The sequence below is a fragment of the Scleropages formosus genome, chromosome 1 (assembly GCF_900964775.1).
Source record: "Scleropages formosus chromosome 1, fSclFor1.1, whole genome shotgun sequence".
Taxonomy (NCBI): Eukaryota; Metazoa; Chordata; class Actinopteri; order Osteoglossiformes; family Osteoglossidae; genus Scleropages; species Scleropages formosus.
Window position 1 is genome coordinate 24,312,171 of NC_041806.1, and position 19,743 is coordinate 24,331,913.

At 50.9% G+C, this 19,743-nt stretch overlaps 1 protein-coding gene across 1 annotated transcript; it reads right to left on the reverse strand.

Moving 5' to 3' along the window:
* Positions 1-796: 796 nt before the first annotated feature.
* Positions 797-14,369, reverse strand: LOC108933081 (insulin receptor substrate 2-like). Its single transcript, XM_029248388.1, has 2 exons — positions 10,994-14,369; positions 797-2,780 (listed from the first exon to the last, which is right to left on the reverse strand). The coding sequence occupies exons 1-2, from the start codon at positions 14,094-14,096 to the stop codon at positions 2,776-2,778; spliced, it is 3,108 nt and encodes a 1,035-aa protein (XP_029104221.1). The 5' UTR covers positions 14,097-14,369; the 3' UTR covers positions 797-2,775.
* Positions 14,370-19,743: the final 5,374 nt, after the last annotated feature.

Sequence of the window (19,743 nt, forward strand, 5' to 3'; positions counted from 1 at the left end):
TTAGCTCTTGCCCAGTGCTCACCTGTCAGACATTCATTGGAACTTGCAATGTGCAAAAAAGAAGCATTTAAAAAGCAAGTGGATTTTGACTGATTGATAAACCAAGATGTAGTGTAATTATGGTATTGTTACCCCTGTATGATACATAATGTGCTGGAAGGGTTGGGCTGTGCTGATCAGCAGAGGTAGACTGGAAGAGTCTGGATGACCAAGTCCCGAAACGTGGGGCCAGAATGCAAAGAGCCCTCTTTCTCCCCCGCCGCTTCAGAAAGAGACCTAGTGTGAAAAGGGGAAGATGTATGGGATCCCCCCCACCATTGACTGGAACAGGCAAAGTAGGTGAGGAGTAGTTCTAACCCCCCCCTCCCAAATTCCTCAACACTTTGAGAATCCAGAGCCACTGACAGCAACTGATAATCTATTTCAGGAGCTCATGGCGGCCCTATTCAGAGCTTTGCCAAGACGTCTGTCTGGTTGATTGAGGTGCCTCAACACATCATCATCTTCCTGATTCATGACTTCACTATTCTCGTAACAACTTCCAGAACTAAATGCTACCCTGCTGCAACGAATGCTTCAAAGTGGCTCCATTAGCTGATCATCTATTGATTGTTGCTTCTCGATGCCATTTGGAAAGCGCTTTTCTCCTAAGGAAAAACAGACATGCAAGCTTGTGCTTTAACTGGGAATTCTTTGTAGCAATGATTCGCTGAAGACGCAGAAGAAATAAGAGACCCTATGGAGCGTTTTTACGTGAACATCCTGTTGGCAAAATCATAAGTGAAGGTTATTTACCTTGAAAAGAGCCGGACACTCATTTTGTTTCTTAAATAATGTTATTTTATTGCAGGTGGCAATCCATAATCAATACAGACTAAAGCAATAACTGCACTATTTAAATTATAATCACTTTTGTACAGCATCACAATTAACTATGAATATATACAATGGAAGACACAGCAAGAGCAATCGGGCAGTTTTATAACATATCTCCCGACACTGAAAAACTACAGATATGTAAAACACACAAAAAAGTACCGTTAGATTCCAATAGCAAAAGAGGAAAAAACCTTCCTTTTAAAATTGGCAGAAAAAAAGTACAAATAGCAAAAGTCTCATTTAATCTTAAGGTTTAACAAATATATTAAAACAATGTTTATACATTTGGTTCCATTCTGTAAACTGTTTTTTGTTAATATTGCATATGCCATTAGTGAATTGTACCTAAGTAGTAAGATTTACTCTATCAAGTATTACTTAATCTATTTAAAGAATACAGCATCAAAATATTTTAGTGGCATTCCATCACACAGAGGTCATACAAGATTACCCCCAAACTCTCACGATAACCTAAAGCATTCGGCACGTACCGTTATTAGCGCTATAGTTTTTGGGATTCATCCAAACACGTATGTACAATAAGTTACTTTTAAACATGTCTTGGTTATAATTCTCTGCACCTGTACACTATATACAACATTAGGCAATGTTGTGACAAGTGACCCCATGACCCACTGGCAAAACTTGCTTCTTATGTCACCCAGTTTCACGTGTCGAGTTCTGGTCCAGTTGACCGTGCCAGCTGAGAAGACGCAATGCTCTACATTCACGTGCTACGTGTTACAATCTAAGCGTTGCAAGTGCAAGTCCATGTCCTCGCTTCGTCCAAATGAACGTGCCCTAGTGCGGTACGGCTGCTCTCGAAGCCACAGCCACCATCTCCACCCCCCGAGACTTCTGAAAGAGGCCCCTGTCCACTGTTGAGCCATACCCCACCGTCGGTCCTCTCGGCCCATTGGGCTCGACCCATATGGCTCAGCAGTATAGCATCGGGTCAAAAACAAAGTCAGTGCACAGAGGGTATGTGAAATCAGTGAAGAGCCGCGCCAGACCGAGGCTACCGCACAAATGTGCGAGAGTTTCGAATGGCAGCTGCTCAAGTCTAATGGACTCTTCTCTTGTGCCTCAACTTGTCCCACGAACCTGCTTCGGGAAGGTAAATTTCCTCTTGTGATATACATAATTATATTACTATTGCTATATTAAAATAAATTACATTTGTGGAAAACTAAAATGTTTCATTTCATGTTTATAATTAAATATACAAAAAGGAAAGTTTTCCTGCCACCTTCATAAACATTCTGTTCTCTTTACAAGTTGTACATCGTCCACATTCTGCATGTGTAGGCCCTCAACATGCGCCGGAAACAAAACACCTTCAGTATAAATACTGTACAATGTCCGTAAGGCTTTGGATCGGTATTATGAAACATTCAACTTTAAAAATAAATCTTTTCGTATTTTAGTTTTATTTTTTTCTACGTAACAACCTGGCTTGCTTCTCGCTGAGGTAGGGATTCGATTAATTAGTGAATTTGGGGAAAACCAACTCTGCACCCAAGAGCTCCGCTAACCAGTGCGCACATGCAATCACGCATCACCAAACATGTTATCACTGTGCATACGTGACAAAACGCAGGATACTGGGCAATATGTGTGTGCAGCTTCTGACTGCCGGCCACAATCCAGCATTGGACTTGAAATCAGATGGAGGAAGAAGAGGAAAAACAGATACTTTATTATGTTAAATAATACACTTCTGTCACTGTAGTTACGTAGCACTAGAGAGCAGCAACAAAATGGTTCCTGATCGCCCGTTGCGAGAGTACAGTCACAAGATGCTCCAGGGTCAGAGGTCATCTACAGCAGCACGTGACCAGCGACCCAGGTGGGCTGTCCACTTATCTGCGGACCCCCGGGATCTCAGCTCAGTTGTCAGTCTGCAGAAAGACAGAGAACATACAAAGCGAAGTGTCAGTTCCACTGCAGTCAACTACAGCGCCAAACAGCACGCTACCGTAGTACGGCTTTGTTCCTGCGATGTACGCTCCGGAAAGTGTGTGAACGCGTGTGATGTTGAGACGAAGAGAGCGCACCAACACGGTTGGCGATAAACTGTGTGAGGAGCCTGCTGTTCCCTCGGTAGCGTCTGTGCACGACTCGTGTTGACAGCGGACGGATTCAAAGGTCAAACGGTTTCACACTTCACGGTTACCAAGTAAAGAACATGCACTCTTAACCACTGACCCAGGAAGCTGCCATTATTGGGGGGAGGGTGGTCAACTATCAGAATGTTCAAATGTTTTCCTGCAACACACAGACACACACAGGCAAGTGCACTTTAAACGCTTTAGAATAACAGCTTTTTGATCTCGTTTTCTATGTATATTCTTTGCAAAATCCAAAACTCCGTTGTAGCGAAACATAAAAACTCAATCCTGTATTAAGAGATGAGTTATAATAGCAGGTTCCTGGGACAGGGCAACTTGTTTAAAGACAAAAAGAGTAGCAGTCAAAAAAACACCCTTGAGTTTATCTTGTTTTCGTGTTAAATCCCTCGGCAGGATCTTGGGTGCAAGAATGTTGGGGCACAGAGTGTATGTGTGCGTGTGTGTGCGTGCCCTTTAGTGCTTGTTTACGCTGTTTGATTTGCATGGAGCCCTCGCTCGGAGCGGAAGCCTCCGCTGAGTAAACGGCCCCGGGGCCCGTCGTCGCCGCCACCGCAAGCCCACTCTCTCATCACAAACAAGGGGTGTTTTCAGAGGCCGGAGACTGGGGCTGCGGGCTACGAACCCTTGAGCGACCGCCTTCGGCCCTCATCCACAATCTGAGCATTGTCCTCCCCGGCCGCGCTTCACATCCTAATGGGCTTATTACCGCGGTTGCCGGAACCGCCTTCAGCATGAGTACGGAAGGCACGACCCGAGCAGCGGAGCTCGAGCCTCACAGCAAATGAATGACGGCGGCAGTGGCTTTGTGACACAGTGCTGTCGCTCAGCCTTGTGCTGCACTGAGCAACTTCATTAACGGTGTGCGTTACCACCTTTTAACCCTACACAGGTACAGCACCGAACAACCCGCTAGGTCAGCGCTCTTGTAATCTAGACTTTTTTTTTTTTTTTTTTTTTTTGAAATGCAGAAGATGAGCCCACGCAAGGACAGATGATATTCCCGTGGCCCGGTCCACACCGCTCCTACCCAGCTGTGGGTAAACAGCTCTCAGCCGGGCCGCGTACAAAGCCGCCCTTGTGAGTTACTTTGGAGAAAAGCGTCGGCTGACGGAGCCGAGGACGTTTCTGTAGAGACGAGCGCCCGGCGACAGTGAGACGATAAATGTGTGACCCCACCCCCGCGGGCCCCTCATTACTCTCCGCTTCCACCTGAGGAACCATCAGTCCCAACCCTAACCCTGCTATCGCAGCTGAGACGGACCCGTTTGCTCATTTCGAGGCGGCGGGTGGGGAGCAAGCCGGTGAACCCGATGCCCCCCGCCAAGCATCTGGTTAAAACAAGCTCACATCCACCACGCACCGACATCACTTGCCCAAGTCGGAAAAGGAAGCAGCTGGGACAGGGCGCACTTGGGGCTGTGACCACATAACCCCCAGTTCTTAGCAGCATGGCAATGAGGAGAGGAAGGGCAGCCTCCTCTAGCTGTCATGAGTGTGAGGGCAGGGTGACCAGGGATTGGGGGGGGGGGGGTGTTGTACATCATGGTGCACTGCCTCCCTCCTCAGTGTGTGTGAGTGCAGGGTGTGTGTCTTGGCCGACAACGGGGACCCGGAGTCCAGGCACTTCTCAAGTCATAGGTCAGGGAGCAATTTGTACACTTTGTTCACTTCCCACCAAAATGTCAACCAGCTGAAGTTCTCATTTCCTTTTGGAGAAGAGAAAAAAAAAATTCCACAAGTCCAGTTCTGGTCCGAAGTTTAACAGGTAAAAACGGCCAAATTATCATAATGGATAATGTGCTCGTGTACTGAGATACACACAGCGGGTAAAGCGAAGGTGCCGTGATGGAGAGCAGGGCATTGGCCCCTTCCCTCCAGCAGCCCTTCTCCTGCGAAATGCAGTAAAACATGTTTCAGGTTCAACACAACCACCGTGTTCTTACTTTGTGTGTGTAAGAGAGCGCAAGAGAAGCCTTCCCCATCTCAACATAATGCTAGCAGAAATCAATACAAGGCTAAGCTAAAGATGGCAACAGGGGGGTTTCAGTGAACACACTACCACACAGCTCACCAGATCTGAACCCATTGGCCCTGCTTCCCCCCCACCCCCAAAATCATATGCACACCATCTTCATTATTTATTTACTCTACCTGTCTGTCTGTCTGTCTATCTATCCCAGCTATAAATAGCTCAAGTGCAGAAGCTTACCTGCAGCCTCCAATACACACACACACACACACACACACACACACACACACACACACACACACACACACACACACACACACAGTGGTCCTTCAGCAGACCTGCAAACATGCACTCGTGTTACTCATCTATTTATTGGGTTCCTGTCTCTACTAGCAGAACCCTCCCCACTCGTGGCCACACCCCTCGAGGGGAACATGTCAGCTTTCACTGTGTCAGTGGGTGGGACCTCCCGGGATCACAGCTGGACCACCAGTGTGGCAACCATTTGCCATGTTCCCCTCTCAGGGTTGCCCCGAGTGGCACCCCTGAAAGCCCAGCCCCCACCCCTTCTCACAGCCCACTTCCCCTCCTGTGTGTGTGTGCAGACAAAGGGGCTGCAGGATCAATAGAGAATTGTGAAGGGCCCAGCAAACAACTTGTGCTGTGTGTGTGTGTGTGTGTGTCCGCACCCCAGCTGGACCCACCAGCTCTACATTTTCTACAGTAACATCACAACACAACTGTGGCCTGGACATGAGCAAAGAGATGATCCTCTAGGCACAGGGTATGAGGCAGGATACCCCCTGTATGAGACATCTCACACACACACACACACACACACCGTGCTGGATAACAACAAAAAGAAGAGGAACCTTGATTTAAAAATTCCCCCGTCTTACATTTCCCTGCTCAGGGGGCGTACCCTATCTAAGGGCGGTAAACCGAGTGTATTGTGGTTAAACTGCAGATCGAGTTCGGGTTTCTCAACCCGCATCTGAACCTGCAGTTGAGGAACTGCGAGGCACCAGCGCTATGTGCTGCTCCGCCTCACACAGATTTCTTTAGAGTGGGGAACACCTTAAATCTGACCTCCAACCAGCATTCCATCTCTTAAGCCACGCACACACAGTGGTCTTTAACTCAACGCACTGCTCTGTTCAGACAAATTTGCCAAAAGGCTAGCGCTCAGTCGGAAACAATTCCAAACTTCTGCACAGTCTTTCAATCATCACCAAATATTAACCCCACCACTCCTCACCTCCGCCACCCCCATAACCTGCATCTCATTGCCGACAATAAATGCGTCACCCAGAATGGCGCCGCACACTGGCGCCTCAAATGCACACATCGCTGAACAAATCAAGCTACGAAGGAAAATCTTGATGCATTCCTCTGAAATTGCATTCCCATAATTCCTTTGGCCCCCTCCCTATTCACTCAAGCACATTAAGTCTCTTTCTCCAACGGGTCTGCAAATGGCCGCAGTCAGCCACCACCCCCCCCCCCCCCCACCCCCACCCCTGACGGTGATCTGGTGGCCCAGCTCACGTACTGCAGTGAAAGATCTGCTCAGTTCAGCGGGACACGGTAAGGGGAAGAAGGTCAGCTGGGGTAACATGCAAGTGCCCTGCCCCCTCCCAGGGTGGTCAAATCCTTCGTTTCCAGAAAGGTCAGTGAAGGTGAGGGTCTTAGGGGGTAAAACTGAACTGATGTATCTCCTTAAGCATCTAATCCCAGGCCAGCAGAGGAGAGAAGCCCCGATGTGTTCGGTCACCTTCCTGTCCCACCATGTGCTGGATTTTCACTATTCAACAAGGAACTATGATATTCAAATTCACTTCTGAAAGTCGCTGTGATCCAGCGAAGTGAGCAGCACAGCTGAGAGGATATGATAGCCAGTCAAACCTGGATCTTCGTCTTTTTTTTTTTTTTTTTTGGGCGTGTCAACAAATCGGAAGCTCTAACCATTACACCACCTGCTGCCTGTGGTTGTGCCTTCAACTCACCTTTTGTCCCCATCTTCCACCTAGGAAACAAAACAAGACGCTCAGATATGTCTAATCCCCCCCCCCCCCAATACGGTAATCCCACGTAACTCCCTACTATATGTGGGCAGCGTTCGCATCGCGTTTATCTGCGGCTGGAACATCCTGGCCTACTTTCAGCACCGAGTGCACCGTGCCAGCGCGGAAAGCCCGAAACGAACCCAGTCCCCCCCGGCCCTGCATTAGTTGATCGGCTAATAAAAAGTAAACAAAGGTGATGGAAGAATGGGCTCGCAAAGGGGCCGAGCGCTCGACTCGCGGGAGCAGACGTTACACGGGACGCGCTCGAATTTCACACGCGTGTGTGCATCGCGATGCAAATGGGGCGGGGCTGGAATCCAGAGGAAAAGTCCGTGGAACCGAAGGTGAGCGCGAGTGCGCGGCGGGGAATCACCGTGTCCGGGAGCATGCGTTCAACCAGGGTCTTCTAAGGCAGGCGTCCGAAATCCCGCGACACGTAACTTCAGCATCGCTGACACACCGCCCCCCCCCCCCCGACCTATGTCTCAGCAGCAGAAAGGCAGCGGACGTGCACCCCACCCCCCCGGCTGAAGGACACACACTGGCTCCTGCTTTGTGGCGGCAGCAGATGGTTAGCAGCCATTAGCGTATTGTCGGCGGTGCCGCATCGCGAGCGCCGCTTGGAGTGCCAGGTGCCGAGGCCGGAGCCATCTGCCGCCCTCGCACCCCCTTGGAGGGGCAGGAACGAGTGTTTAGTCACCCCTCTCCCTCCTCCTGGGTCCGAGGAGGGCAGCTTCGCCCAGAATTCTCCAGAAATAGCACTCGGTAACGTGCGGATACGTCAGGTGCGCGGAGAAGCCCCTTCACTGACGAACGCCACGGTGAAAGGTCACAGAGTACTTTCTCAGGCCAGGAGCCGCCCAGCAGGCAATGCCAGAATAAGCTGTCGGGTGCACGCATGCGCGCGCACGCACACACACACAGTGGTGTCTCTGCACACACCCCTCTGTCATCGGGATGCTCTGCTTTCCCAAGGACCGGGTCACGCCGCACCGAACGCAGCCCCTGGGACTTGGCGACTGGAATTATTCGCATTCCAGACAAAAAAAGTGTCACTTGTTAATGACAAGATCTTTAGATACCACAGTAAATGTGGAATCCGGTCCACCCGGTGCACTGCGGTAAAAACACAGTTCCACTTTCTTTATTTCTTCTGCGCAGCTCATAATGGTTTAAATAGGTTACTGCGTTCCTCGACCAGGACGGCATTGGGACATTCGCTCAGTATCACCGCGTTATTTTCTCAGGCCTGTCTAGAATAGAATGCAGTAAACAGGACAGGATCCCCTGCCAGCACCTTCCCAGAACACCTTGCATTTTGTCTGACAAGTCTGTCTGACACTTTCCCAAAGCGACTTACAGTGTTAATCTACCTAGAATTGTTTACTCATTTATACAGCTGCGTAATTTTACTGCATCAATTTTCGGTAAGTAGCTTGCACAAGGCTACTACTGCTGGAGGTACGATTTGAACCTGCAGCCTTTGGATCCAAAGGCAGCAGTTCCAACCACTACGCTACCAGCTGGAACCACACGCAAGGCCCGTGCAGCACGACTTGTTTCTCGCCAGGTGTGTGTTTGTGTGCAGGACCCCGCGAGGAAAACGAAAGCCTGGTAAACAGCAGCAAGGTAACAAAAACAAGCGAGAGTTTCCCCTCCCAGCAACCTTTGCATAGGGTCTGCACTCCTACCAGGAAACAAAGTACCTTAAACGATAAACAACCACTTTGCTCTTTTGCACGTAGATTGAGACCAGCGCACGACCAGTCGCACCCGGGACCGAGGACCCGGCCCGAAGCGCGGACAGAGAAGCACCGTCTTCCGGAACCGGAGAGGGTTCGAACGAAGGACCGAGACGAGACGGAGCGGCAACTGCCCCGCCGGCCCCATGGACGTTACCAAGCAGCGTGACCTCCGAACGGAGAGTCAGAGAAGCGTCTTGCACTTCGTTCATCAGCGAAACAATGACCCAAGGCAATTCTCTGCGGAAGTAAACAAGCGCAAACCAAAAGGAAAACCAAACATGCTATTCAGCATGGCCAATTCTGCAGGTTCTCACACACACAGCGGGTTGCCCCAAAGCGGGACCGTACCTGCCAAAGAGTGCGTAAAGTACTCTGCAGGTCGCTGAAGGAGTCAATGCTGCTCTTTGTTGGCTGAACACAAGGCACCACACCATGGTGAAAAGTCACCTCGTAAAGCATCACCCCGACAACTGTTGGCACGTATTAGTAACCATGTGTTTCACCACTATATTCAAGGAGACTTTGGTCCATATAGGACAGATGGTCAGATTTTTTTCTTTTAAACCACTAGGTATGCAAATAACAGCATTAAATAATATTACTCTGCCACTATGACATAATTCCCTGTAATCAAATTTCAGTGAAATATATCGAGTGCAATGTATAGAATTTATGGACATTGTTCTAGGAATGGAAGTGGGGGGCGCGGTGGCGAAGCGGGTTGGACCAGGTCCTGCTCTCCAGTGGGTCTGGGGTTCGAATCCCGCTTGGAGTGCCTTGCGTTGGACTGGCGTCCCGTCCTGGGTGTCTCCCCCCCCCCTCCGGCCTTACGCCCTGTGTTGCCGGGTAGGCTCCAGTTCCCCGTGACCCCGTATGGGACAAGCGGTTCCGAAAATGTGTGTATGTGTGTTCTAGGAATGGTCCTTAGCTTTCACCACATCCTCAACCAGGTCCTTGGTCCAGATAAGGTCAAGAACCTCTGGTCTGGGTGAGAAACTGGGCTTTTCCCTCTCGTACTCACGCTCGAGGGCTCCGCGAGAAGCGTTTGGACTTGTTTATTCACGATGAAACGACAGCGCACCACAGCCAGAGGGGAGAAGGCCTCACGTGGACCAGGCCCCCGCCACGGTGAATACACCAGGTACTTTGACCTTCCGGAAAACATCAAGCAGTGAACCAGTAGAAACCGGTAACCATATATTTCACTGCCGCATTCCATAAGGAGATTAAAATTCATTACATGTGGTCCACATGAAAACCATCTAAGATTTATCAGAAGTAATATAAAGAAGTTTCCTTTTAAAACTCATTTCATTCATTTGTATTTACTATATTACTGAATTACTATACTAATTACTGTAAGGACTGTTAATATGTACTCTTTAGACTGGAGAGCACACACACACACACACACACACACACACACACACACACACACACACACACGGCCTCCAGCACAAATTTGCTGATCGCACACCAGCTCAGCTCTTATCGTAACGAACCCATTCCCTGGCAGCACCAGCACCATCCTGCTGCCCGGCCTCTCTTCGCTTCCATTACGTTGCTCATCGCTGCTTTTATTACATAACACGCTTTTTCCCCTCAACCGATATTTCATCTGTCTGCATAAATTGCCTAAAACACAATGTAAGAGTCAGCATTACAGTAATTACCGTGTCGCTATAATCCAAGCTCAGATGTCGCACGCATTAATATTTTATATTTACAGCGCCATCAGCAAAGTCGGGGTGTAACCATGGAAACGCTTGGTGTTCAGCTGAGGTACACGCAAGGCGGAAGGGGGCGCTGCGCTGCGCTGACTGCCGCCACAAGCACCTGGGCAATTTCATTTAAATCACTTTACATTTCTTAATTTAGCTTAGACTTTTCCTCCAAAGTGATTTACAGCATCAATCTGCTTAAATATCGACCCATTTCCGCAGCAGGTATACAGGTAATTTTTACTGTATCACTTCAGGAAAGAACCTTCTGAAGGGTGCTGTTTGCAGCAGGAGGTGGGATTCGAGCCCAAGTCGTTCTGCTCCAAAACCAGAGGGTCTAATCATGACACGACGTGTAACGGGGTTTTGTTAAACTGACTCTCTGTGACACCACAGGACACGCCTTACGCATAAATTACCCGCGCTCTTCTGACACGTCTCGATGTCTGTGTGACGACGACCTCAGGGAACCGTGACTCACCCTTGACGGTGGCAGCCGTCTCCTTGAAGGCGAAGCTGGCGTAGGGAACGCCGTGCAGCCCACCGACGCCCGCCTTGCAGCAGCTTGCCCCCGCCGCCCGCAGCTTTACCAGGTTCTTACAGCTGCCAAGCTTCTCGTCCATCAGGTTTAAGGCGATGTAGTTGAGTCCGTTCTGAAAGCCCGCCGAGGTCTCCCTGCGCATGGAGCTCCCGCCATCCTCGTCAGAGCCCTCGCCGCCACCACCGCCCCGGGCCCACACATTCTCCACGGAGGCGGAGCTCTGTCGCGTGACATCATGGGCAAAGGAGGGAAAGACGGGCATCACCGTAGTGGTGGAGGAGAAGGTCTCGGAGCTGTGCCGCCGGCGCCCCTGCGGATTGGCTCGAATCACTTTGGCACCCCTGTCTGGGTCTGGAGGGGGTGCAGGGACCAGGAATGCCTCCACTCCTGGGCCGCTCTGCTCTCCGAGTGTTAACCGCTGCACCCCGCTGTTGGGGCTGCCAAATGACATCTCGGTGTAGTCCTCCTTGGCAGCGCTGCCCTGGACCGCAGGGCACCCGCCCTCATCTGGCTGATGGGGGCGTGGCACAGACTCTGACACGCTGTCCAGGCGACTGGCAGGGGTGACCCTTGACCGGGGCAATTGCGAGTCAACATCCACATTCATGTAGTCTGAGAGCGGCGAGTGGTGCCGGGCACCGGAGACGGGCGTCCCTGTTGACAGCGGGGATGGGGAGCACCTCCCACCATCACCGAAGTCCAGGTTTATATACTCACCTGGACTTCTGGGTTCTGTGGGTTGCGGGTGCTCGGTCATGCAGGGCAGGGTCCTTACAGTGTCCAGGGACAACCTGGTGGGCCGGTTCACCCTTCCCCCACCCCGACCGTGCCCTGAATGTGGCACCGCCGGCGCACCTGCTGCAGCACCGCTGCTCAATTCCTCTGGGATCCTATGGCCCTGCAGGCTCATCATCATGACGTACTGGTCCCCCTCAGCGCCCCGGAGGGCCATCTGCGCTTTGTAGGAACGCGGCAGTGAACTGAAGGGGGAGGAGGAGGAGCTCCTCAGTGACTCGCCTGCTGGGGAGCCCAGGAAGCCGTCAGGGGGTGTCAGAGAGACACAGGGCTCCACAGGGGACATGTTGATGTACTCACCGCTGGGCAGCTTCCCGTCGGAACTGTCTGCAGAGAGCCGGGGACCGCACAGCATCCTCATGTAGCCGCTGTCTTCCAGCGAACAGCTTCCAGGGGATGTCACCCTGTAGCTGCTGGGGGCTGTCTGCCCATGGGCCCTGGGGTTGATGATCTGCTTTGGTGCAGAAACGGTCATCGGGCTCATAGGCATATAGTTCTCGTTCCTGCCGCCCAAAGGAGGAGCCACACCAGGGCTCATGGCCATGTAGCCGTCATCGCCGAGATTGTTACCGGAGCTCCTCAAGGAGCCGATTTCAACATCCCCGTAATCCTCCGGATAGGCGACTTTCGGCGAGGCGGCGTGCGAGTTTCGGCCCGAGTGGCCGTCGGCACACGTCGCCCGCATCAGCGTGTACTCGTCCAGCGAGGCGGACGATGCCTGCGATGGCGCCCTCTGCTGGGGCGGGGTGGTCAGCGAGTACGTCCGCTTCCTGTAGGCCTTTTCGAGATCCCGCACGTCGTCGCGACACCTTAGCCAGCCGTGGTGGTAGGGGTCGCCGCACGGCCTCTCCATGGGCACGTAGCCGTTAAGGTCACCGCTGCCACGGGACGAGGGTGTGTCCGCAACAAAGTCTGGGGTGTCGCTCCTGTGGGCCGTCAGCTGCCTCGGGTCACCTGGGCTAGAGCCGTATTCGTCGCACGATATAAACCCAGCGTCGCTAGGCGACCCGGACACGGAGGCACAGTCGCTGGCCGGCCTCTGCAGAGCGTCGGATGCGGAGCCATTGCCACTGCTGGAAGAGAGGCTCAAAGAGCTGGGGGCGGATGGCGGCGAGCGCGACACAGGCATCGACATGGACTTGCTGTGCTGGAGTACGGCAGGCTCGAACGGGCGGCACGGCCTGGAAGCGAGCGTGTTGGAGCGGTTGAGAGGGGCCCGTCCATTGCCGGGGCCGATCGGGCTGCCGCTCACCGACAGGGGTCTGCTCACAGTTCCGTCGCCCTCGCTGGCGGTCCTGATCCGGCACGGCGCGAGCTTGCCCACCGGCGACGTGGCGGCCGCGCCGTCCGTCCTGGACCTGCGGAGAAGCCCGGTCTGGCTGGGCGGCAGGTTGTTCAGGTGCCGCCGGCTGGGCACCGAGATGGGGTTCGTACCGGACGACTGGCTCTTGCTGCGCGGCCGGAACTCGGACAGCTCCTTCATGGCCTTCATGGCCTCCAGGATGGTCTCGTGGATGTTCTGCGCCACCACCGCGTCGTCCGCCTGCATCCACAGCTCGCCGGGGCCCGTGACGGCCGACCTGCCCACCTCCACGAAGAAGAAGCTGTCCGAGTGGCCGCACCTCCGGATGTTCATGAGCTGCAGGACCACGGCTGCCGCCTCCGAGTTGAGCTTCACGAAGCTGACGGTGCGGCTCGACAGGCAGAGCCTGTAGACGCCAGTCAGGTTCCTGCTGTGGCCCAGACCTCGGGACTTCAGAGTCACTTGCCAGACCTCCTTGTAGGCGGCGCTGGCCGGCGCGATCATGCCGTAGTTGCCCTCGTCGAAGCCCAGCAGCGAGGACGCCGAGTGGGTCGCCGCGCCGTCGCTCACCCTCCCGCGCAGCATGAGCTCCGAGAGCAGCCCGTACCAGTCCTCCTGCTCCTGCTCGTTCTCGGCGGCCACGGCGAAGTACTCGTCCTTGGTGTAGAGGGCGATGAGGTGCCGGTGCTTGGCGTCCGCCCTCTTGTTGATGTTCAGGCACGAGTCCAGCGAGATGACCCTCTTGGCGGCCGCCCTGTTCCTCCATTTCTTCTCGCTCTCGTAGTACTCGAGGCGCGCGCCGCAGCCGTCGCTCGGCGCGCGCAGCACGAAGAAGCGCTTGTGCCCGTGCTTCTGTTTGCGCAGGTAGCCGCTCTTCCTCACGTGCGCGTCGCCGACGCTCGCGCTCGGGGCCAGGTGTCCCCCGGAGCCGGGCGGACTCGCCATCCTCGGAGCCTCGACTCTCACTTTCGCGAAACTTGCCGTGTGTTTGTGTGTGTGTGTGTGCTTTCTCTTCGGCGCGCAGAGAAATAAAAACCGTGGCACGCCTCCGTCTCGCTATTTCATGCCCGGCGACGACTCCTCCGCTCGCCGCCCGTAACGGTTTAACGGTATATAACACATATCAGCGAGCGTCCGGACTGAGAAGAAAAACAACATGTGACGTTCCACACATCCAGCTTTAGTTTAAAAAAAGCGAAAGAAAAAAAAAAACACACTAGGCGGTGCGAACCTTGAGGAGGGCGTACCTGTGCAAACGCCCACTTTATCAGCTCATTCGGTTCATTGGCCCGCGGCTCTTGATTGACAGTAAGGCAAACCAATCGTTGGAAAAGAACCCAGTTTCAAAGGTAAATCACTCCGCCCTCTTCCGCTTGGCCCAAGGTACTGCAGAGCTCACAGTTTCTCACTAATCTCGGTCCCCAGAGTGAGCTCGTCCAAGCCCTTCCTCCTGCGAAGAATGCGTGGCTGCTTTTCAGATAAATACCACGTCACTGTGTTGTGGTGTGTGTGGCAGCATTTATTTCCCTTAAAATGTGCAGAAATAGAACTGACGACTACTTGAATTTAAAAAAACGCCTTCTGGAAAATAGCGGTACAAAGTATGTTACGAAAACGTTTTTAGTACATGATGATGTATAGTTCCATAGGTGTTCATGAACTTAAGAGAAGAATGTGTCTTTGGCTGGACTCGTTGCGTGTTTATCTTTAAAAACCGAAGTGTTTCTGTTGTGGATCAGATGGTCATGTGTATCAGTGTTGGTAATTCGTGGAATGTTCTTTCGACTCAGTCCATGGCCACTCACCCATCCCATGTGTTATATTATACCGTTATGAAAATCGCTTTGCAATGAATGCTTTGTTAAATTCTTTTTTTTTTTTCTGGCGTTTGGAAACGTTCTTTAAATGAAAAACGCAGACGAGGGGATCTACCGCGTTTACACGAGTGCGTCAGTAATCGAGAACACGAAAATGTGCACGCGCTGTGAGAATGCCCCCCAAAAAAAGAGAATAACCGAAACGTTTACGGAAGAAGCGCAGCTGACTGGGAATTTGAACCTGTAAAGTGCAAGTATTATGTAACGGTACATGTTGCAGGAGGTACGCACACCATACACAGCGTAATAACTGTCATACAGGACGTGGTGTGTGTTGATGTAAACAAAACCAGGGAATGTCCCAGCGCGTGCTTCACGTATTTATTTGCTGCAACGTCGGTCGTGCAGCATTTACTTTGTAAACAAATGTTGTCCTCGCTCCTGCAGTGCACTGTCCCCATCCACGTTACATTCTGCAGGGGAACAATAACTGCGGCGTCTCTTTTTGCAGCGTATCTCTTACTGTAAACAACCTGCAAGTCGGGGATCTCTATGTTACATAACGCGCGCGCGCGCGTCTATTTTTAAGCGCTGGGACTCGGGCCCCTCGCGCACCGACCCCCATCCCCCCCAGCTCTTCGACAGCCCCTGCATTTGCGGAGTTTACACACTGCTTGGCTTTACTGGACACTGTTTACAAATGAACATCTTCACTCCCGCCCGAACATCCGTCGCGACTGGCACCGAAAACTATTTCCGGTTTCTGCTCGAGACTCCGCCGTTTTACCGGCCACGACATTGACGTGTCGGAAGACGCCAGAAATGTCTGTTCCGGTCTTTGACGACGCAATATTTTGCAGTAGCGCTGCTGACAGGGACTGCGAGTGTGTGTGTGTGTCTGTCTGTGTATGTGAGAGATAAGAACACCGCCACCGTCTGGTTGCCTGAGAACGTCAGTCCCGCGAGGACTTTTCCGTTTGGCGCGAGTGCAGCTCCGGTCCACGACACCCCCACCCCCACCCCCTCCCGCTCCCCCCTGACTTTCCCTCATCACGCGCCGGTTCGGCTGTGCTGTGACGCAGTTGCTTTTTTGGAAAATCTGAAATCAGTGTCATCCCAGAAACCACAGAAACAGGTTGTTCCTGGAGTATAAACACACAGTCCAGCAGAATGAACAAAGTTAACAGTTCTAAGGCGTTTAACTGCATCGTTACAGGATGTTTCACATTACAATGCAGACCATGAACGAAGTGTAGTAAAGTCTGCGTAACATGAGACCTTCACATGACCTTTATAGTGATGACTAATTTTACTAACCTTTATTTACTGACTTGGGGGCGTGGTGGCGCAGTGGGTTGGACCAGGGTCCTGCTCTCCAGTAGGTCTGGGGTTCGAGTCCCACTTGGGGTGCCCTGTAACGGACTGGCGTCCCATCCTGGGTATGTCCCCTCCCCCTCCGGCCTTACGCCCTGTGTTGCCAGGTAGGCTCCGGTTCCCCGCGACCCCGTATGGGACAAGCGGTTCCGAAAATGTGTGTGTGTGTGTGTGTGTGTATTTACTGACTCCTTGGTCCAAGGTGAATTACAGTGTTTGATATTCCGCTTCATGATGATTTACTTCTTTGTACAGCTGGGTCATTTTTACTATATCAGTTTAGGCTGAGTACCTTGTTTCTCCCACTGTAGGACTGTAGGATTCAAACCACACACACACACACACACACACACACACACACTGTCTAAAACCACTTGTCCCAAGCAGGGTTGCGGCAAACCAGAGCCTAACCCGGCAACACAGTGCAAGCCTGGGGGGGAGGGGTGACACACCCAGGATGGGATGCCAGTCCATTGCAAGGCACCCCAAGTAGGACTTGAACCCCAGACCAGCCAGAGAGTGGGACCTGGCAAAACCCGCTCTGCCACCGCAACCCCCATGGGTTCAAGCCAAGAAACCTTTAAGATCAGAAGGCGACAGGAGCCACTGCCACACGACTACATGCACTGCTGATGTTTGGTGTACAGCGGTTCACCACACATGAGCTTCAGTCTGAAACACTTCTGCTTTCACAGCCTTGGTGCTGGCGCTGTCTTCCGCCACATGATCAGTTAAAAAGTGCAATGAAAAGGTCAGTCACTCAGCCCAAGCGCTGATTTTGCCGCTTCAGGGCTGCAGTGGATTGCCATGACTGGATGGTGTCCTTAACTGACCGCATTGTCAATGACCACATTATTGAACCAGTTTTGTTCCATCCTGTCTTGTTTCCTCATTAGAGGAGCATGCGTTGCTCTGTCATGCTCGATGGACGTGTGTGTGACAAGGCTGACGGCACGATTCAGTTCCTTCTCACCCAGAGGGAGATATTAAGGGGGGCTCAGCTAACAGCAGCAGGGTATCACCAGGGTAAGGTGCAGTTCTGCGGGGTAAAATGAGAAGCCATGAGTCTCAAGGCCTGTTCCAGGAGGGAATGATTTTTAATTCTACTGTAAAGACAAACCATGACATAACTCAGGAAATGTGTTTTTTGACACAATCTGTGCATTTATCACATAAATCGATGAAGCCAAACTGTTCAGAGGCCTTGTGACTCAGTTTTCCTGTTTGTTTTGCTATTTGTTTTGTCACTTTTTTCACCTCTGATCTCTACAAAAGCGCTGTAGACATTTACACTGTTTTCAGATCCCAGGGTAAGGTAGTTAACATGTCGTGTCGCCATGCACTGCGTGACACTGATACGGTTCACGATTAACGCTTTCATCTGAAATCTGATTTTGCTGCATTAATCTGTCTTTGGAAAAACGATATCCCGAAAAAGAGTCTCCAGAATCATTATATGTTTGTCTTTCACGTCTTTCGTTCGTGGAATAAAATGTTGCCACCAGGAATATATTGTTGTAATCACACTGCCTTACACATGCAAGTATGTACGTGTGTTCCAGGTAAATATGGGATCAGAAAAAGGGTGCCTTAATTCATGAGCTAAAGTGGTGTAAAATGTAAGTATACAGTGTATAAAACAAGGGACACTTTAGCTAAAGGCTAAAAGTGTAAATAAGTCTTTGTGAGGCTGATGTAGCCGTTCATCTGGCCTGCATCACTGTGTTCCTTTCATTCGAACTTGGGTACACTGCTGCTGATTGAAATGATAGGGCACATTGATGCAACACTGAATTAAATATGTATTAAGTTCATATTTAAAACGCTGTTGAAAGCCACGTGATTCATTCTGCAAGCATCTCCGAGTTTTTGCTTTTTGTCTTTGTTTCAGACCATGCAACTAAATGAATACGTTTAAAAGGCATTCTTCAAAATGAGTGCATTAAGCTAAAACTGTGCTTTCTATGTCGTGCTCTGCAGTAGGACTTTGACCTGGAATAGAACCTGGTTCAGACTACTAACCATTTGGATCAGACTCTGTCAAAATTTATGATTGGTCTCTTTATTGGCTGCTGTTTTTTTTTTTTTTTTTTTTTTTGTGGATCTTTGTGGCGGTGGAGCTTTGCCCTCAGATTGTCCATGCAGTGCTGTTCTCCAGACACCAACCTGCCTGCATAGCCTGACGTTCAGAAACCCATCAGGTAACATGATTAGTTTCATAACTAGTTCCAGATTAAACCAGACTGAAATATTCTGTATGATGACCTGAGCCAGACAGGAGGCTGGATTTGCCCTTCGCTTCTTATCACACATCCACGCTCGAAGCGAAAGTTGAGGGACTGTAGCGCTGAGGACGCAAAACCCCAATAACTGACAGCACATAGGTAGTGCCTCCTTATGGAAGTCTGCTTTCTCCGTTGGTGATGGTGTATTTGATCCTACGGGTACTCTCAGCTTCGTCTGTTTCTTCATTGTTGTTGACACTGTTTTCACAAGTGTGAAATCTCGTACGTCAAGCCAAGCACAACATGCGTTTGAAGACACTCATCTTGCTTAGGTGAAAATACTCATGTTGCTGCAGAAATGGGAAACAAATGCTGGGCATTGATGTAATGATGCTGCCGTCTGGGGTTCAGAGAAAGGGTGGTGTTGCCTTCCTGTTGTTTTCTTAATTTGCTCTCCACATTCTTCTGTGAAATGTAACACTGTCACATGACTTGCTTGTCTTCTAACCTCGACATGCCATGGATCATCTTGCTTGTTTTGGCGTTAGGGCAGACCTGCAGCCACCAAGCCCCAACTGCGTTGGAGATCCCGTTGCAACATGCACCACTTAGCTGTGTCATCGAGGAGTGTTCCTCTACCCACACAGGGAGGCCTCCAGGGGTATTTTACAAAGGCAGGTTTGGTTTGTGTAGTGGTTCCAAAAAGGCTTTGGCTGTTTCTGCCTTCTCAGATTTTCACCATTGCAGTGAAGGGGAGTTTCCTGAGGAATCCATTCTGAAGTGACTTGTGTATATCAAACATGTCTGTTTACAAGACACAAACTATTTTTTTTTACAAAAGTACTACCAAAGATGGAAGTACAGGTGGCAACTGTCATGTTTTTCAAGATGTATTTACCTGACTTAATTTCATATATGAGTAGCTTTGAAGTGCCTATTGAAGAAACCACTCCGAAAATAGAAAGTTATCACTTTTAAAAGCAGAATAGTTCAAAAAGAAAATGTAGCAGAAAGAATTCTATATGTAGAATTCAAAATGAAGAAAGCTCAGTTTTTCTCCCTATTTTACTTCAGTTCAGTCTACGAGTAATTAAATGTCAATTACTCCAATTACCTGTATATTCAACAGTCACATTTATTAGCACGTCTGTTCATTCTGGAGAAGACTCCATGGCT